This window comes from Canis lupus, chromosome 6 (assembly GCF_048164855.1).
Source record: "Canis lupus baileyi chromosome 6, mCanLup2.hap1, whole genome shotgun sequence".
Lineage (NCBI taxonomy): Eukaryota > Metazoa > Chordata > Mammalia > Carnivora > Canidae > Canis > Canis lupus.
The window spans coordinates 74,992,744-75,012,386 of NC_132843.1; the positions used below are offsets into that span (position 1 = coordinate 74,992,744).

The 19,643-nt window shown below is 43.2% G+C and overlaps 1 protein-coding gene across 7 annotated transcripts in view; it reads right to left on the reverse strand.

The window, feature by feature from the left end:
- The window catches only part of CR2 (complement C3d receptor 2), a 101,198-nt gene that overhangs the window by 63,480 nt on the left and 18,075 nt on the right, over positions 1-19,643 (reverse strand). For 3 of the 7 annotated variants that reach the window (XM_072831226.1, XM_072831222.1, XM_072831225.1), the window contains 11 exons: positions 19,147-19,554; positions 18,330-18,506; positions 18,168-18,255; positions 17,730-17,812; positions 16,664-17,056; positions 15,255-15,440; positions 13,637-13,825; positions 12,990-13,013; positions 12,232-12,307; positions 8,928-9,036; positions 5,407-6,114 (listed from right to left, as the gene is read on the reverse strand). In XM_072831226.1, the coding sequence (XP_072687327.1) occupies positions 8,943-9,036; positions 12,232-12,307; positions 12,990-13,013; positions 13,637-13,825; positions 15,255-15,440; positions 16,664-17,056; positions 17,730-17,812; positions 18,168-18,255; positions 18,330-18,506; positions 19,147-19,554 (1,718 nt within the window). In that variant the 3' untranslated portion in view covers positions 5,407-6,114; positions 8,928-8,942. Of the gene's footprint in view, positions 1-1,492; positions 1,761-5,406; positions 6,115-8,551; positions 8,564-8,927; positions 9,037-12,231; positions 12,308-12,989; positions 13,014-13,636; positions 13,826-15,254; positions 15,441-16,663; positions 17,057-17,729; positions 17,813-18,167; positions 18,256-18,329; positions 18,507-19,146; positions 19,555-19,643 lie in introns of those variants that run through there. The other 4 variants (XM_072831223.1, XM_072831228.1, XR_012033277.1 and 1 more) reach the window with 4 other exon arrangements.

Genomic DNA, 19,643 nt, shown 5'->3' on the forward strand with positions numbered 1-19,643 from the left:
ACCATTTTAGCGTGCTTAGTAGGCTAATTTGGAGGAAAAATAACTATCCCTGTGAATCAGCCTGTATGATCATTTCTTGGTGGGCCCCAGGCCCATAGCTACTAAGTAGCAGACGCCAAAAAAAGCAGAACCCTGGCCTCCTAATTGTGGAGATTTCAAAAAGAAAACAACAACAACAACAAACCCACCACCCAACTTCCACATGCAAACACACCTGGAAGACACAGCTCTCTCATGAAGTCCAGAGTGCAGTGCACTGGGTCAGCATTCTATCAGCACTTTCTGTATCAAAGTTCCTTTGGCAAGTAAATTACTGGATAGTTTAGCTGTTTCACATTTTGAAGTTGTTATTATAATCTTTATATGTATATATTTCTATATTTGCCGTTAACATACTAGTAAGAAGGAGATCAGATATTTAAAAGGTCCACAAACATTTCTAAGTGTTGATAACAGATTGCTTAATGTACTTGGCCTGCCTTTCTTCTGCAAATAAAACCTAAGGTTTCTTCACTTGACAGATTACGATGTCTAAGGAGATAAAATATTAATAACCACTTTTGTGGAAACTAGATTTTTTTGTTGTTGTTCAGCAGAGCACAAAATGAGCCGTCAAGAAGAGGCCCGACAGAAAGAATGAAGACTGTCATTTCAACCAAGATGTTGCCAGTGAGTCCAAGCAACTAAAAGACCCCTTGAAAGGCCAGGAGTGAGAGGCACTAACTGAAGATGTTTACCTATTTAGAAAGAAGGAAGGAAGGCAGGCAGGAAGGATGGGCTGGAGGGAGGAAGGAAGGGAAGATGCAGCCTCAAAATTTTCAAATAGTTATGAAAGGCTTTACTATGTGCTAAGCACACTAGAATGCCGGTGTAAACACGTCTACACTTCCCTTCTATCTGCCACGATTACACTGAGGGTTCTAGGGCTTTCCCGGCCTTCTAGCCCCAAGTGCCGCTGTGGGATTTGTGTTAACAGAGGCTCCCACTAGGTGCCGGCGGTGATTTGGGATGGGAATGGGGCGAGTGCAACTGCGCCCCCCCAGGATTGCCTGTCCACCGCCTCTCCGCCCCCCCCCCCCCCCGCCCGGGTGACCGAGGAGAAGTCAAGCCCGGGGGGCAGAGCCTATTGAAGGGACAGGCGGCGCCCTGATCGCGTCCCCACCGCCCAGAAGAGGAAGCACACACCACCGACAGTTGCGACAGGTGCGGAGCCTCCCTTGCCGCTGAGAACATGCTCAGGTTCGAACCCACGTTGGTCGCCTCCCCCGGGCCCCTCTCCTTGCAAGAGAGGGCTGGGGTCCCCCACGCGAGGGCGGGGACTGTCGAGGGCGCCCGGGGCACCTGCGCGCACATCCCGAGCCCCGCCAGGGGATGAGGGGGGGAAGGCCGCGGTCACCCGGAGCCCACCAGGGTCCTGCACAAGCGGGGGGCCCGGGACTCCCCCTCCACCCCCGCCGCGCTAGGGACCCGAGAGCCCCGCCCCGCGTCTCACCCCAGGCCTCGGGCAGCGCGAGCAGCACCAGGAACGCGGGGAGAGCTCCTCCCGGGCGGGACCGCGGGGCCTCCTGCGGGCTCCTGCTCCGCGGGGCTCCCGTGCTCCGCGGGGCTCCCGCCCTCTGCGGGGCTCCCGCCCTCTGCGGGGCTCCCATCCTCCGCGGGGCTCCCGTCCTCCGCGGGGCTCCCGTCCTCCGCGGGCACCTGCCGGTGCAGGCGCGACCTCAAGGGCAGCACCGGCCGCCCCGCCGAGAGCCCAGAGCGCGCCCTGCGCCCGCGGTCTGGGCAGCGCTGCGCGGGAGGCGGGGGCACGAGCCTGGGCGCCGCTTCCCCTTCGCGCGCGGGCGAGGTCTCGTTCATCCCTCATTTGCATGGTCTCTAACCAATTGCGCCGAGTTTCGCTTCCACGCACCCGCTTAGGGACCCGCGCACAGGAGCCACGCATGGTGATGCCTGGGCTGGGGGCTGCGGTGGGCGTGGAGAGGATGCGCGGCCCGGGGCAGGCGGCGGGTTCTCCAGGCCTGGCTTCCAGACGCCCAGGGCCACCTTCCCTCTGCGACCCAAAGGCCAGGGGCTGCTGTGCTGGAGCCCCAGCTGGGGGCAGCATGCGCAGGGGCCGGGAAACAGAAAACCCCAGTCCCCTATGTTGAATTGAGCTGTGCCAAGCCGTTGCGGGGAAAAAAATGACCCAGTGACTTATTCACATTTGCATTTTTAAAGTAGGCTTGTCTATACCACTGGGAGACTGGATTGGAATAAGGCGCAAGGAGGTGTTGCCATCATCCAGATGAGATTTGGCAGTGGCCTTGACTGCACCATGGTGGACAGTGAACATTTTGGAGGCAGAATGAACAAAACGTCCTCAGGCATTGGATTTGGGTTACCTCCTTTCCTAAAGTTAGTGGTGAGGAAAAGAAAGAAAGCTGTAGAGAGGGCTTCAGGCTTCAAAACAAATGATGGTGCTATTTACTGAAATTAAAAAAAAAAAAACGTGCAGGAAGGACAAATTTGGAGCAGGGGTTAAGAATTCAAGGCTGAGGGAAATGAGGCTGGGCGGTGGGCTGGATAACGGCCCCTGAGGGTGTCCACATCCTGATTCCCTGCAGATCAGCGTCTGTGCTTAGTAAGTGGCAAGAGGGGTTTTGCAGAGGTGATTAAATTAAGGGTTTTGAGTTGGGAGACGGTCCTGGATTACCCTGGTGGGTAATCACAGGGGTCCTTGTGGAGGGAGGCACTAGATCAGAGCTGGAGAAGGTAGTAACCGAAGGCAAGACTGGGGAGATGCTGTCATGAGCTAAGGAACGACGGTCACCTCTAGAAGCTGCAAGAGGCCAGGGAGACAGATTCTGTCTCCCCCCGGAGCTTTCAGAATGAACCAACACCTGCCAACACCTTGGTCTTAGCCCCATAAGATACATTATGGATTTCTGACCTCCAGGCTTGTAAAAGAATAAATGAGTCATTTTTGGCTACAAGGTAACTTGTTACAATAAGAACCATATGGGAGAGAGAGGGTGACTTGAACAAGGGGAAGTGTTGAAGGACTTTTTTTTTTTTAATGGAGAAGGAGTTGGGCCCGAGACAGATGGAGTTTTAGTGAGGAGCCAAGGAAGCGTGGCAATGTTCTAAGAAACGATTGGGAATATAATTTGTTGATAACACTGGACTTCCAGAAAAGTCAAACAGTCAGCCTTTTGAAAAGGAAATGGGTGGAAGAGAGTTAAAATCTCAGGAATTGATGTTACTGTCAAGTGGGAACATGTAGAATAAATGATAGGAAGATCAGGGTGGAAACATCAGGCTGTGGTTCATAGGTGGTTCTTGGCTTTGAATATTTTTGTGTATGGAGGACCCCTTTGCTTCTTTGGCCAAGCGCATGGACCCCTTCTCAGAATTAATTTTTTAATGCATAAAATGGAGTACCTAGGCTTACAAAGGAAATGGGTTATACTGAAATTTAGTTCTAGCCACGAACCTTTGAAGGTCTGTGGCCCCGAAGATAAGGACCCCCGATTTAAAAATCAGTTAAAAATAGAGTCAGTTGTGGGTCAAGACTCAAGAGTTGGAACGAGTTGCCTGGAGAGTGGAATGATTGCATAGGTCACAGGCTGCAGAGAGGGGAGGAAGGGAAGGGGTGGGGAGGTAGCATGGCAGATATTTCAGTAAATGTATTAGTCCTTCTCTCCTCCGTGCAGAGTTGTGATTCCTGGTGGGGAAAAGCTGCTCAGGGTGGAAAACTGCTCTCCCTCTTCAGTGTAGCTTCACTAATGGAGACCTACATACACACAATCCAGCAAACCTGTACCACTCAGCGTGTATAGCCTCAGCTCACACAAGCATTCTAGAACACGGCCTTACTTCATTTGTCCCTCGTCCTCGAGCCTCAGCTAGGTGAGAAAGGGAAGTGCCCCAAAGGCCAGCTGTGTTTCTTATTTTCTAGAAGTTTGCATATTTAGGCTCTCTCCCATGACTCTATTGCAAGAAATACTTACTTTGATCATATCACATCTCCTTTTGAATGTACCCAATAGCAATCTCTCAGGGATTTGATATCGTCCTTTTAAATCATTCTCCACAGAGCAATGGAAGGGGAAGTCAGAACATGGTAGGCTGATGAAAGGGGAATGGAAGATCCAACTCCCCAGCCTTACATCACAAGCTAGCAGAGCACCTAACTCATTACCACTTCTTTTTGCGCCGATCTCCTGACATTTGCTTTCTCCCATCATGCCATGGAGGTCTAGTTCCCAGCTCACAACAGCCTTCTCTGCTGTCACCCCTCTCACAGTCCCCAGACTCACAGAAGCTAAAGAAGCCATACAGGCCAGAGGCGGGTATTTTGGGTGAAGCAAGAGAAGTGCAGGGAGAGGAGGTAGAGGGAGTTATTACCCTGTGAGGTTTTCATCATCTACTAAGAGAAGGAAGGAGAATGGAGATGAGGTGGAGTGGGATAGACAGCTTAAGGTGAACCAACAGAGGAATAAGAGGAGGACTGGTTGTGAATGAATAGAAGATACTGAGCCACATCCCACTTCTGCGTACGTATCCAAAAGGACCGAAAGCAGGGTCTTGAAGAGCTATTTGCACGCCATCAGTCGTAGCAGCGTCATGCACAAAAGCCACACAGTGCAAACAACCTACATATCCTTTGACAGATGAATGAACTAAATGTGGTCCATACATGCACGGAAAGATCATTCAGCCCAAAAAAGGAAGGAAGTTCTTCCACAGGTTACAACATGGAGGAACCTTGAGGACACTGTGCTAAGTGAAGTGAACCAGTCACAGAGGGACAAACACTGAATGATTCCACATATAAGAGGTATCTAAAGTAGTCAAGTTCAGAGAAACAGGAGAATGGTGGCTGCGGGGGGCTGGAGGAAGAGGGGAATGCAGAGTTACGGTTTAACGGATACAGCATTTCAGTTTTGTCAGATGAAAAAGTTCTGGAAATCTGTTGGACAACAATGTGAATATACCTAACACTTCTGTACACTTAAAAATGGTTAAGATGGCAAACTTTATGCTCTCTCTATATATTTAAAAGACCCCTCAAGGATGCCAAACAGAATAGTCTAGAAGATGGTGAGAGAAATTTGTGGGATTCAGTGAGCAAGATTTTATTTGCTCAATAGTATAAGTGCTAGAACAAGGAATACTGGCAGCTGGATTTAGAGTGTGGTAGGAGGGGGCTATGGGAAGGCGTTGGCTAGACAAATAGAAGAGCCAATCTAAGATGAGGGAGCTGAGTTTGTGGATTGAGACTTGGCTAACACGGTGAAGTGGTGGGATCCAGAATGCATAAATGTTAATTTGGGAACTCTAAAAACCCTAACTAAATGGAATTAAAATAAAAACCCTAAGACGAGAGCTCATTAACTCTAGGGGAACAACAAACATAGAAGGCAAGTGTTTTTGTTCAAAGATAAAATTTATTTGAGTAACTACTATATACATTTTTAAAGGAATGGCCAAGGAACTATCCAAAGCCTGAATTTGTACACCAAAACCTTAACGATTAAAACCTGACTCCCATAATGGGGAAAAAAAATGTGCAAGTTGTAATTACTGATTATGGAAAGGCAAAGTATATATTGTGATAAAAACCTTAAACCCACGTGGAAACAAAAGTGAAATGTTTAACCGTATGGGAGCATAATGCTATGATGAAAATAAAATTAGGCTTCGCAACAAAAGTATGCCCATCGTAACCACGTGAAATGCTCTCTACTTTGCTTAAATAATTAAAAGCACACTATTACCAGAAGTATATGATAATGGCAAGTATGCTGATTACAAAAGAGGAGTCAAGACAGGACCGCTCTTTTTACTGCCTTCCTTAAAATGGGGACACTTTCGGAGTCACCATAGCCATGGCTTGGTTCCAGGCACATTACAGGGGAGACTTCCCAAAGTCCTTGAAGAGCATGCAGCAGTGAAACTGGGCCCCCAGCTTTATTACCAGGAAACTTTCTTCGTCCTGCTTGGGAATAAGTGCACATGGAAAGTTATAGCTTATCAAGTCGTTTCCCTGGTGTTGAGACCATACATGTAGACTTGCTCATGTCCACATGGTTTCTTCTCCACCCGTGTTCAGCTGGATCCAGACAACGAGGCACACTGAAATAGAGAATTTCGGTTCAGGAGGCAGCATGAAGGGCAGGTGTGCACCTTAGTGTTTAAACAATGACAGCGTCCACGTTCTCTAGGCACCAATGCTAAGTGCTATAACCAATAGAGCATCAAGCCTCCTAGAAGATAGCATTCCCTCCAGAGGCCCCCTTCTTCAGAGAACACGATCTGAAGCAAATAATAAAGTTCATATTAATAAATACGAATAATACTACATGAGGGAGAAATCGAAGCAAGAGTCTCCCTCTTACTCAGTCATGCATTCATTCAACAAATATGGATGTCCTAGCATTACTTCGATCCCCAGTGGTTTGGGTTTAGACATCACTCTGGCCTGGTCTCCCCTGTTCCCCTTTCCTCTTCCATGACTCCCCGGCAGCAGGTGATCTTTTCTTCCTCAACTACCACAGCAGTTTTTCTGTAACTTGTTTGTGGTTCTTATTCTTACACTATCACATGTAAATGTCTATTTCTTGATACTAAAATAAGTTCCAGGAGGGCAGAGGTGGTATCTTTATAGAGTCTGTAGGAGAAAGCAGTCTGAAGGCAGATTTGAGCTTGAATTCAAACCTTCGCCTCTTACTGATTCCGAGACCGTTGGCCAATAGGTTAGCTTCAGTTTTCTCATCTTGGATGCTGTTTGCTCACCTCGGGCTGATACCTTTCACTGTGTAGGGAGGGAAAACGGAGATAAGGCAGGAGAGATGCTCAGCACCATGCCTGGGCTTGGCAGACAAGTCCTGGGGACCTTAGGGGGACCCTCCATGTTCTCTGCCAAGCTTCCTATGCTCCTTGTCATTCCATCTTCAACTCCCACGGTGACTCACTCTTCGGTGCCTTCTCTTTTCTCCTTAAAACCCTACCATCTCCCTTCCCAGTCAGGTGACTGTCTTGCTTTCTAGCCACTGAGAAAACACAATCGCCAGAAGAGAACTTCCATAGGAGCATCTGCACCTGCACCGCCCGCCCTCTCTTCTGTTGGGGAGGCCACACTCCCATCGAAGCTCTGCCTCCGGGCTGGAGCACTCGACCCCCTCCCTTCTCGCTTATCCAGATGTTGCTCCAGCAATTCTTCCTTTTCTCTCCTGTCATCATTTCCCCCTTCCTACTAGATCATTCTCATCAGCATATGGAAATGGTGGCCTGGCTGCGGTTTCTCCATTCTTTAAGAGTGGGTGGTTCCTGGGATCTTCCTTCTTACTCTTGCCATCTGCTCCCTCCATCGGTGCCTCTTTGTAGAAAACCTCCTTGGAAGAGGGGTCTACAGCTGAGACCTCCGATTTATCTCCTTTCATTCTCTCTTAAGCTGACCTCCATCAGGAGTTTGTCTCCTTCCTCTTCACCAAAATGATTCTTGTCAAGTCCACCAACGATTCCTGTGCTGCAAACACAGGGGTCGGTATTCACTACTGCTCTTGATCAGTCAGTAGCATTTGACAGAGTTGGTCACTCCCTCCTCCTCAGACTTCTTTCTTCACATGACGTTTACCACACCATGCTCTCGGGGGTTGCCCCTGTGTCAGAGGCTGCTGCTTCGCCCCTTTGCTGGTTCCCTCTCACACTGTGTGATTCCTGATGTGGAGGGACCCAAGGCCGGGCACACAGACCTTTCTTCTGGCCCCTTTCACTCCCTTGCCCATCTTACTTGCTTTCATTATTGCATCCATCCATATGCTGACAAGGCCCAAATCTAGGTCGTGAGCCTGGACCTACTCTCTGAAATACAGACTGGTACACCCAGCTGCCTTCTTGATACCTCTCCATGGAGGCCTATTAGAGGTCTCCTTTCTAACATCTCCAAGGGAAACTCCTGGTTTTTCTCCCTAATCCTGCTTTTATCACATTGTCAGTCATCCTAATTAACAGCAATTCCATCCTTCTGGTTGGCAGGCCAAACACACACACACACACACACACACACACACACACACACACACAAACAAAAAACAACCCTACCATCATCACCACCTCCTCCCTTACAAACTGCCAGCAAATCCTCCTGTCACTATCTTAAAAATACAGATGCTGGCCTCTTCTCCCCAGCCTGGTGGTAGCCACTCACAGCTTCTTGCCTAGATAATTGTGATAAAGTCTTCATTGGCTCCCCATCTTCCACCTTCAGCTTCCCACACTCAATTCTTCACAGAACACTTAAGGTGACCATTCTCTCCTCCACCTAAAACCCTCCTTTTGTTTCCATCTCAGAATACACATCAAGCCCATTACAGTGACCTAGCATACTCTATATATCTTCCTCACCCTCCTCCCCTTACCCCCTCTCTGACTTCATCCCCACCTCTCTCTCCCTTGGTCAGTTCAACTAGGCCACGCTGCTCTCCTTGCTGTACCTCCAACACAGCAGGCACACACTACCTTATAGTCTCTGCACTTGCTGTTCTTTCTTCCTGGAATGTTCTTCTACCACCAATAAGGCCGCCTCCTTACTCCATCCTAGTCTTTGCTCAAATGCCATTTTCTTAGTGAGGACTTCCCCTCCAATTACTCTGCTCTAGCTCCTTTTCTGCTTTATTTTTCTCCAAAATACTTTTCATCCTCTTTTTTATTTTATTCTTAATTATTATGATATGTGTTCAGTATTTGTAGAATGGATGAATGAATAAAAAAAAACCCTAGGGGCATTAATTAGCAATACGAAGTAGGTAATTAGCGATTTCTGTGCTTGATTACTAAAGACTTGTGCAATAGAACCATACATATTTAGTACTATGATTATTGATAAATATAAATTGAAGACATTTTGACATAGAAATGAATAGAAATATTTCAATTTTGTTAGATACCAGTTTGTCTTCTGATTAGCTTCCTGGGTTGTATGGATCCATAGAATATACTTCTCGTGTTTCTAAATGAAGATCTCCTTCATTAGGGCTTTGATTTGTATAATAATTGCTAAATGGAAAAAGAAAAAAGTAAACTCTTTACTCACTGGCATGATTACTATAAACATGTTATAGTTGTTTGTTTTCCATAATTCCCATCACATGAGAAGTACTTTTCATGAATGATTCATTTTGTTGTCCTAAGTATCATAGAAGATAATCACTATAACCCCTATTGTTTGGAAGAGCTCATAAAAATAACTCGCTAGGATGACAAATGTCCATGTCAGAAGTTGATATTAGGTAGCTTTACTCCAGATCCAAGACCCTCAATGACATAAATATGACCCACAGTTTGAAAAAATCAATCAAAAAGCAGCTTTTATTTTAGGACATGACCACAAATTTATCTTTTTGGGGCACAGTCTTTCAATGTAACTTAAGGGGAAATTCTTATATTTGATGTTAAATTCAGAATCCTTGTGATTTTTTAAGAGGACAATATTACTTTTACTCCTTGAAAGCCCATATGCTTTACTGTGCTTCTAAAACCACTTAGCCAAAATTAGCAAAAGGCAGTAAAATGTGATTACACTATCATGTGGAATTCCGAAATAAGGTATTACAAAATTACTGAAGAAGCAAGATTTCTGCTAAAGGTACATAGAGAGCATGTGGCTCATACCATATTTAAAAGGTCAGCTTATAAACATAAGTGGTGTACATTAAGAATGGTGCCTCTTAAATGTTTGAGTGGCCTTTAGAATTATTTAATTTTGTTACTTAGACAACATTTCTGGGTGACCAATGACTCATCTCATTTACAGAAAGTATTTAAGGCAGCTCAAATGTCTATATCAACTAGAAAGTAAATTGAAGTCCGTTACAAATTAGAAATAAAACAAACGAGGGATGCTTAGGAATACAGTTTAGCATATATGTTTGGTTTATATCAATGAGGGCACTTAAACAGAGTATTTGATATAATCATATTCATAAACTTAATAATCTGCCAGGAACATCATAAATTATTTCAACTTGTAGGCATTCCTAAAGTTTGCCAATTTTCCTACATGTGTAATCCTCTGATAACAAACTTAGGAGCATGAAGGAAAGAGATAGAGGCCACATTTTCTATTTATTTAAATTTCCAATAACTCTTGGCTAAAATTATCTTCTAACTTCCTGTGAGGAAAGCCATGTAAATGACATCTCCATTTTTTTTTTTTGTCCTGAAGACCCTCATTTCCCTTGAATTCTGTGAAACTCCTCCTTCCTAATTCTCCTCCTACCTCTGACTGTTCCTTCCTTTACTCCCTTTTAGGTTTTACTGTCCTGCTGAGACCTGTCCTCATCCCTATTCATACCTTTTTTGTTCTTCTTGGTCACAAGGCTTCAAATGGGAGTTAATAAATGTTGCCTACCTGAGTCCAGGCCTTTTTCTGGAGTTTTACCTTGTAGGTGCCCCAAGGTAATAGGGCACAACTGAACTCCTCTTTCTACACAAAACTGCCCATCTTCTCTATTGGTGAACCACTGGATCCAATCCACATGAATCATTCTTTTTGTCCCTTTCTCCCTGTATCTGGCAAGTCCTAAGTCCTGGAAATCCTCTTTCCTTAATGGCGAGGATAGCTCTCGATCCCCACGCCCCCCCCCCCCGCCCCTACTACTTTAGTGGAGAACCCGGTCCTGGCCCTCCTGTTGAAAATGCATATCTGAACATATTATTTTACCTTAAGATCCTACAGGATAGACCCCAACTCCTTGTCATGGTACGTGGGGCTTTTGATGCTCTAATTCCTGCCCACCTTTCTAGGATCCCCAGTGACTGTTAAATGAAACCTTAGTTCCATGGGATGAGAAAGCATTAAATGAGAAAAAGAGTTCTGTGGTCCAATTAGTTTGGGGAATTCTGGTATAAAAATAAAATTAAACAAGCTTCCTGCCTAGAGGACCTGAAATATGCTCTTGATTATTGTGAATTTTCATGAGAAAAATACAGCATGTAGTACCTTCCCAATCTTATTTGGTCATAGAACACTCTTTTTCCTGAAGTCTTTCACTAAACAAAGATTATGGGATACATCTTCTGGTCAACATTACAGTCTAAAGTATATCACAATTGTAGACCCTTTTAAGACTCTTGTATGGTAAGAACCACATAAGTGATTTGATATAACTGTGATGGCACCTGTGAACCGGAGGTGCCCAGGTCTGGCAGGCTTAGAACAAATGCCTCAGGTTCACAGGTGCCATGAGTACATAGTATCAACATAGCCCCTTCATGTCTAATGCCCATACCAGGCATTTCACAACTGTGAATGGGAACATATTACAGAAAAGATGTCAATTTCTCACAGACTAATCCATAGACTTAAATGGAATCACAACATATGTTTTTTGGAAATGCCAAATGATCTAAAAATCACATGGTAAGAACAAACAGAAGAGAATAGAAAGGAAAATCCTAAAAAATTATAGCAAAGGTATTCCTGCCCTACCATATAACAGCAGAAAGCCATATTAATTAGACATAAATGAATTTGAGATAGGACAGATCTATACAGCAGGAAAAGAAGTCCAGAAATACAACATATCAAAATATATTAATTATTTGATATATGGTCAAGTCAGAATAAACTTTCTGGGAAGTCATTTGGCAATATTTATTAGGTATCTTAAATGTTCATACTCTTATCCTTAGTAATTCTACATCTATGCTACAGAAATAAGTAGATGTGGAAAAAGATTTATTTGAAGTTGTTTCTAGTATCTTTATTTATTACCAAAATAAATGTGGAAGCAATCTAAAATTTCCAGGATATAGAAATACATAGGACAATATAGTATTAAATAACTAAAAAAGAAAACACAACATAAAGATATAAGAGACAAAAGCCAAACTAAAAAAATTAAAGCAGGGGATTATAATGTCAAAATTTTAGTCAAAAAGAGAAAGAGAAAGAATAAAAGATCAGATAGGAATATACCAAAGTATTTGCAGTTGTTATCACTGGGACTTTTTAAATTTTAATTTCCTAGATTTTAAAATTATAAACCATCTGAATGAACTTCATTCAAATAAAACAAGTGATATTTTTTAAGTTCTCACAGAGAGGGCTTTCTTCTATATGGCACAAGGTCCCTTACTCCAGTTACCATACTACAATATTCGTGTCATATAACTTGTGCTTCTGAGTTTAGTTTCAGGCAAGAAGCCGAAACCTTTTGTGCCTTTTGGCCAATCATGCACTGAACTTACCGTTCTCTGTGTTTTAATATTGTGCATAAGGTGACACCAATCAAGAATATAAGAAGTACTGAACCTGCAGAAAGACCTAGAAAACAAAACAAGTATCAAATGTCAGAAAATTGTGACCTATATTGCTTTGAAGGGATTGTGGGGCTATTCCTAGTGGTGGGGAAATTGTTATGTGACTTTATACTTATCCTTTGTCAGTCATATAAATGTTAAATTCCTAAATAATCATACTTGGACTTAAGTTTTTTCTGATCCAGCCCAGTTCACATTTAATCTAAGGCACCAAGCATTTGACCACAGGGCTCTAGTCAAGTGTCTGTTGAGCTTTTCTGTCCCTTTCAGTTTTATTAATAATATTCTTGTTACTGGGGTGATATGATACTAGGAGCTCAAGACACAAGGATCCCATGATGTAGCATAACAACATTTACCTCTCAGTTGTAAAATCTGTTTTGCTGCTGCAGAATAAGTCACCCTGTTTGATAGTACCAAATCATGCAAAAGATCAAAAGTTAATATAAACTAAACTGTCAATTTAAAAACTGGGCTTTTAAAATCATTTAGTCAACTCTATTCAAAAGTGTCAGTTTGTAATAGGCAGTACATATGAAAAGACCATTAAAACCCCAAAAAGGAGAATTTCCTAGGAGCTAAAGTGAAAAACAAGAATAATAGCAGGATATAGAATGTCAAATGTCATATTTTTTTAAAAATAAAACATCATTAGAAATTTAATTCAAATATTTAAGAAAACTTACCACTAAGAAGAGGAGCAAGTGAGGCTAAGGAGAATACAAAATCATGAAAATATTAGTCTAGGTGTATGCTCCAGTGCACCCCCAAAGCCCCAAGATAACACACAGCTCCTTTCTCTCGAAATATGCTCAAAGAGCATATGGACCCTGGATTGTATGCATTCTTCCTTCATTTTTTATGTAACAATTCACTGGACACTTAAATATCACTTTAAGTTGGGATAGTTCACGAATGAAAAAAGCCAACATACTCAATTTGATAATCAGAGATTTCTTGGGTTAGAATGCAAATATGAACTGCTCTAAAAGTTTGTGCTTCATACTCTTTGGAGGTCCTTGTCACATTGGTAAGTACTTACAAATCAAGATGCATCAAGGGAAACCTCAGTAATGACTCCTTTCAAAATGTTAGGTTGTTGTTTTGCACCTTATAAGTTAATACTTCTTTCCTTACTTTCCCCATCCTCAGAAAGGTTTGTTTTTTTTCTAGAATAGACCACTAACTTCAAATTTGCCCAATACTGTAGCACTGGTCATAGACCCATATTGATTTAAAACCTACAGGTCCCTGACATCGAGGGCGACCTTTCACTCTCTTCTCTCCAGTGAGACAAGTAAGAGCCACATGTGTGGAAGCCTTCTGCAGTTACCTGGTGATTTGCAGACAGCCAGGGGCGGGTTCCATCCATGATCATCCTGGCACTGGCTCTGGGGACTGCCTTCCAGGGTATACCCCTCTTCACACTCCAAAGTGACAACTGCACCATATTGATACATTTTCCCAGGCTCCAGCCCCTTCTGGATTCCATTAATATACTCTGGGGAGCTACAGTTTACCTCTGAAATGAAAGAAAGCTAATTGAAGCTGGGTCATATTTTAGCCTTTTCTCAAGAAAGGAGAGTGCCCTGAATGGAAAGGGTTACAAACCCAACTACATTCATTCTCAGTAAGGAAAGCCTCACTGTGGTAACACAAAAGGCTATATCCTAGGCAGAGTTATTTCTGTGTCAACCATCAATCTCAATTACCTTTAGATAGTTTAAGCCAGATTATTTTTCTTCTTTGTGCTTTAGTTTCTAAACTAATAGTGTTGGATAATTTTAATGGCCTCTTAGAGAAACGGAAGGGCTGAGTGGGTAATATTAAGAATTCTGAATGACTAGTTCATCTGCTCCATCCTTACCCTATAATTAATTGTCCAGATGTGAACACACTTACTCATTTCTTCTTTCATCTTGCCATGGAGGGGGCAATAGTGGGAGATTTTGGATTTGGGTCATGACTCTAGGACTTCCCAGCTGTGTGACATTGGGTAGGTTACAGGTCTCTCCATTCTACCAAGACCTCATGTGTCATACAGGAATAAGAATGGCACCAACTTCACAAGGTTCTCAAGAAGATGATCAGGAGATAATGCATGTAAGATGTGAGCAGTTTCTGGCATTTTGTAAAGAGTGCCCAATAAATACGAGGTATTAACTCACTACTCCTATTTCATATGCATTATTTATGTTTGGAAAATGAAATTCTGAAGCTTTTATCAAAAAAAGATATAGACCCGTAATTCCTTTTTATTTTATTTTTTTTACAATAAATTTATTTTTATTGGTGTTCAATTTGCCAACATACAAAATAACACCCAGTGCTCATCCCGTCAAGTGCCCCCCTCAGGGCCCGTCACCCCCACCCCCTGCCCTCCTCCCCTTCCACCACCCCTAGTTCGTTTCCCAGAGTTAGGAGTCTTTATGTTCTGCCTCCCTTTCTGATATTTCCCACACATTTCTTCTCCCTTCCCTTATATTCCCTTTCACTATTATTTATATTCCCCAAATGAATGAGAACATATAATGTTTGTCCTTCTCCAATTGACTTACCTGTAATTCCACCACCACTCAGAGGAAACATACTGACAAAATCATTACGTTTTTATCAGTATTTTGCCAAACGCACACTCATAACTACAACTACAGTGTAAATTCAGCCTGCACTTTAGTTGTTTAATTTGTATAAGTACTTCAATTTTCTATATTTAAAGGACTATGTAAGTGATCACTCCTCAGATAAGCTATACCCTAAGTCATTTTTTCTTATTTTGTGGTATGCAGACTAACTAGTGTATTCATCCAATTGAATCCATCCAATTAAATGCATTAAATAAATGGTCCAATTAATGCATTTATTTGTCTATTTTAAGTTGAAGGTACCTAACTGAATGCCTATTTGGGAGAAATTTGATTGAAAAAACAAGAGAGTAATAAACACCACACCTTTACAATAAGGGGCAGGTTGGCTCCAGGTTCCGTCATGTGTGCAAAGGAGGAGTGCCACTCCCACAAGCAGGTAGCCTTGGTCACAGTTGTAGAGGATTGACATTCCGGGAGAAAATCGAGCTATATCCCCACCGGTATGATTCCCATTGGGTATCTTAAGTGGAAGTTGACATCCTATGAAAGCTTAGACACCAATAAAAAAAGGATCTTTAATATAGCACAGAGGAACATACAGCCAGCACTATCTGTGGGTGACACCAAACTGAGAGGTAGGATATAAGCCAACTAATTGGTATCCAGAAATATTCATTCCACTGAAACCAAGCGGCACTGGACAGAAATTTGCATTGCCTACATATATGTGATTTGAAGAATAATGTCAAAAGTAACATAATGAAAGGTCAGTGGTCGTGGCCCACGATCGTCATCTATTAGCTAATAGTATTCTTCCCTTTACCCCTTAAATGCTCAGAAGCTGTAGTTTAAGGGTCTGACACTCCAAATGCTTCCAGGAACCAGGAAGCAAAGCCACCACTTATGACCAGAGAGCATTTGTCCTGAAAATGGCAGCCGTCGCCTGGTTCCAGATACAGGTGCCTTACAGGAAAGCAAAGGGGGCCCTCACTGTGTTACACATTCACTGTTTATCCTGGGCTGTGCAAATGGGTTTCACTTAGGATGAGAAAACCATTCTGGTGAGCTGAATTCAGTTCTTGGGGCACCGATTGGCAGCCTCTTTTGTAGACAGTTATTGACAGGAATAAAGCTTCCAAGTGATAACTAAAATGACAGGAAAGACAATTCGATGGGTTTGAGGGCTAGCATTCCTCTCCACAAACCCCAAGTTCTCTTTCTGGCTGGTATCACAGCCTTAAATATCAAATTATCAAGCAATATTATTGCCAAATACTTGCCCTCCCAAAAGTATGTGTTTTTTAAAAAATTATTAGTAAAAAGAATAAATTTCAGAGACTCCATCAGTTTGGAAGTTAACCATCATCTTCTCATGTACTTTTGCTCAACATATCTAGAAGGGGCATGGGGGGGATCCCTGGGTGGCTTAGGGGTTTAGCGCCTGCCTTTGACTCAGGGCGTGATCCTGGAGTCCCAGGATCGAATCCCACGTTGGGCTCCCTCATGGAGCCTGCTTCTCCCTCTGCCTGTGTCTGTGCCCTGCCCCCCCCGCCCCGCCCCTCCCCGTCTCTCATGAATAAATAAATAAAATCTCAAAAAAAAGGGAAGGGGGGAAAGGATGAGATAAAAAGATAAGGCAGGTGTCTTATAAAACAACGAGATTGCCTTTGCTCTCACATGCTTTCCTATAGTCTGAATGGTCAGTGTAGATTCAAAACCCTTTTTCTTCATTCTGGGCAATAGCCCACACTTTGTTCCTTAAAATATCTTACCCTTTTTGATACAAGTCGGTACACCTGGCATCCATTTGTTATTGGTATGGCACTGAATCACATGACTGCCGTTCATGATGAAGCCAGCATTGCAGGCAAAATATACCGTGTCGTTGTGGGCATATGAAGCATGAGTTTTGTTGAGCTTGTACCCATGTTTGACTTCTGGGTTAGGGCAGTGGGTCACAGGAGGAGGTTTTAAGCACTGCGGGAGAGGTTTACTCCAAGATCCATGTCCCTTAGGGTCACTTATGCATCGTATATTTTTCTCTCCCAGAAGAGAGAATCCTTGGTCACATTCATAAGAGACTTCATTTCCATACAGAAAGTGCTCTGCCATCACGCCCCTAGGTCTTCCATGCTCAATCATGGGTGGGGGCTCACAGTGAATAACTGCAGAAGAGATTAAGGAAATTCTGCTTCAGCTAGCACACCAGGGTGGACAGTCTTCAGTCGGGCACAAATAAAACTAGGCAACTGCATGTACTACATGGGACCACAAAATAATTTAGATTTTGGGACCCAGATTATGCTTCCTGTAAAACAGCATTATTGGGGCACCTGGGTGGCTCAGTCGGTTAAGTGTCTGCCTTCGGCTCAGGTCATGGTCCCAGGGTCCTGGGATCAAGCCCCGCATCAGACTCCCTGCTCAATGAGGAGTCTGCTTCTCCTTCTAATCCTCCTCTCAACTTGTGTTCTCTGTCTCAAATAAATAAGATTTTTTTTAAACCACTGTTATTTAATTCTCTACATGAATAATACATATTCATTCCAAAACAATTCAGAAAACAAAGTATTAAGAAAGGAAGAAATATAGCTATGCTCCCATAAACCAGAAACATAGGCTATATTTTTTTTTTCTTAAATCGCAGGCAGATGTATGGCAAATATTCAGTTCCTCTTTGACAACTTTGTTTCCCAATGCCAGTGCCGACCAAACACGGCAAGAGTTGCCTTATCTTATGTACAATGAAATAGAACATATAGACAGACTATGGACCTATAAGGCTAGTTCTTCAGTGGCCTGTCTTACTACCTCACTGACAATTTTTTTTTTCTGACTTACCCTTACAAAGTGGAATCTTTTGGAACCAAACCCTATTCTCGGCATCTTGACACTTCTGATAAGCATGTCCAGTCAACCGGTACCTGGAGAGAGATTGTACTGTATTTCCTCTTCTCAATATCACATCTCTGCAACCTAGCTTCCTTAAAGCACAGGTACAGGGGCACTTCTAAAGAAGAGGTCAGCAGACAGGAGCTAAAACACCTGGCCCTCCAAGTAAGAAAACTACTTTAGACATAGAGTTTTTCCACAGCAAAGCCATTTCCGTGTCAAGAAAGAACTGAAAGAGAGATGTAGTTAGACCAATGGAGCCTCACATTCTCTAGGAATGGGACAATGAGGGACCTCTAGGAGGAGTCATCAAGACAACTTGAGGACAGAATTAACGCCCCAAAAGAGGAGGGGACCCCTTTTCAGAATGGACCATCTCATACTCACCCATCTTGACAGGATGTATTAACTGGTATCACAGGTGATTGAATGGGAAGCTCTTGAAAATCATCTCTTACAGGTTGACATGGTGCTTCTAGAAGAACAAAGTTTGAATTATGTATGCATGCCTGATATCACAGAGAAAAACAACTCTGCAACTGAAAGTACCTTCACACCGAGGGGGAGAAGGGCTCCAAGTTCCCGAAGGCATACAGTGAATGGATTTGTTTCCCACAAGCAAGTAGCCAGGGTCACAGGTGTAGTCTACGGTCATCCCAGAGACAAAGAGGACCCTGTTTCCACCTGTATGCCGACCATGCTGGAGCCCAAAAGGTGGCTGGCAGTCTGAAGAGAAAACTCCCCACATAAATACCAACAACAAAAAAAAGGAATTTATACACAAGAACATTAAGTGTACAACACTGAACAGCAGACAATCTGAAACTTTTAAGCCAAAGATTATGAAACTCTAATTATCAAATGTTTTCTGCTCTTTTGTAGGAACCAGTCACCTTTAAAAAAGTCCTCTTGAAAACCGAGAAACAGACTTTTAACTATAAGGAACAAACTGATGGTCACCAGTGGAGAGGTGGGCCAGGGGAGAGGTGGGTGGGGCGATGGGGGAAATAGGTGATGGGGACGAAGCAGGGCACTTGTGAGGAACACTGGGTGTCGCATGGAAGTGTGGAATCACTACACTGTACACCTGAAACTAATATTATACTGTATGTTAACTAACTGGAATTTAAATAAAAACTTGAAAAAAAATAAAAACATAAAAAGTCTTCTCATTATCTACCCTGAATACATCCCAGATCCAAAGGGGCATTTACATGAAGAACATATAAAAACACATAGGACATTCGATCACAGAATGGAAGAAATGGGATAGTAATCTGTGCACCTTTGTCTTTTTCCATGACTAGTTTTGGATTGGAGATGATAAATAAATAAATACCTCATTTTTCCCCCATTGGGTCTTTACCTTTTTCACAAACTGGTATTTCAGGATCCCAGGTATTATTAGCCTTGCAACGAATCTTACTGCTGCCCTTCAAAGTAAATCCACGATTACACTTGAATGCCACACTGTCATTGTAGAAATATGGGGCTTCCTTGCCAGAGATCTTGTATCCGTTTGCAACATAGACAGGTGGACACTGGAAAGTGGGGAGGGAAAGTTTACAGAAAGGGGCAGGGCCACTCCAGGTGCCCATCTCTTGGTCATTGCTTGTACAATGGATGGTGCTCTCCCCAACGAGGTTGAATTTCACTCCACTCTCTGGCCCGGGGTTGCATGTGTAGGTGACCATGGTTCCATATGGAACATTTTCTGAGGAACTCCCTGTGTGTTTCCCATTGTAGATAACAGGAGGTGGTGGGCAGGTGATATCTGGAGAGATGAGAATTTACTGTCGAATTCTGTTCCAGTATTAAACACGGAAGAAGAAAAATGAAGCTGGTTATGAACCCATTGTTATC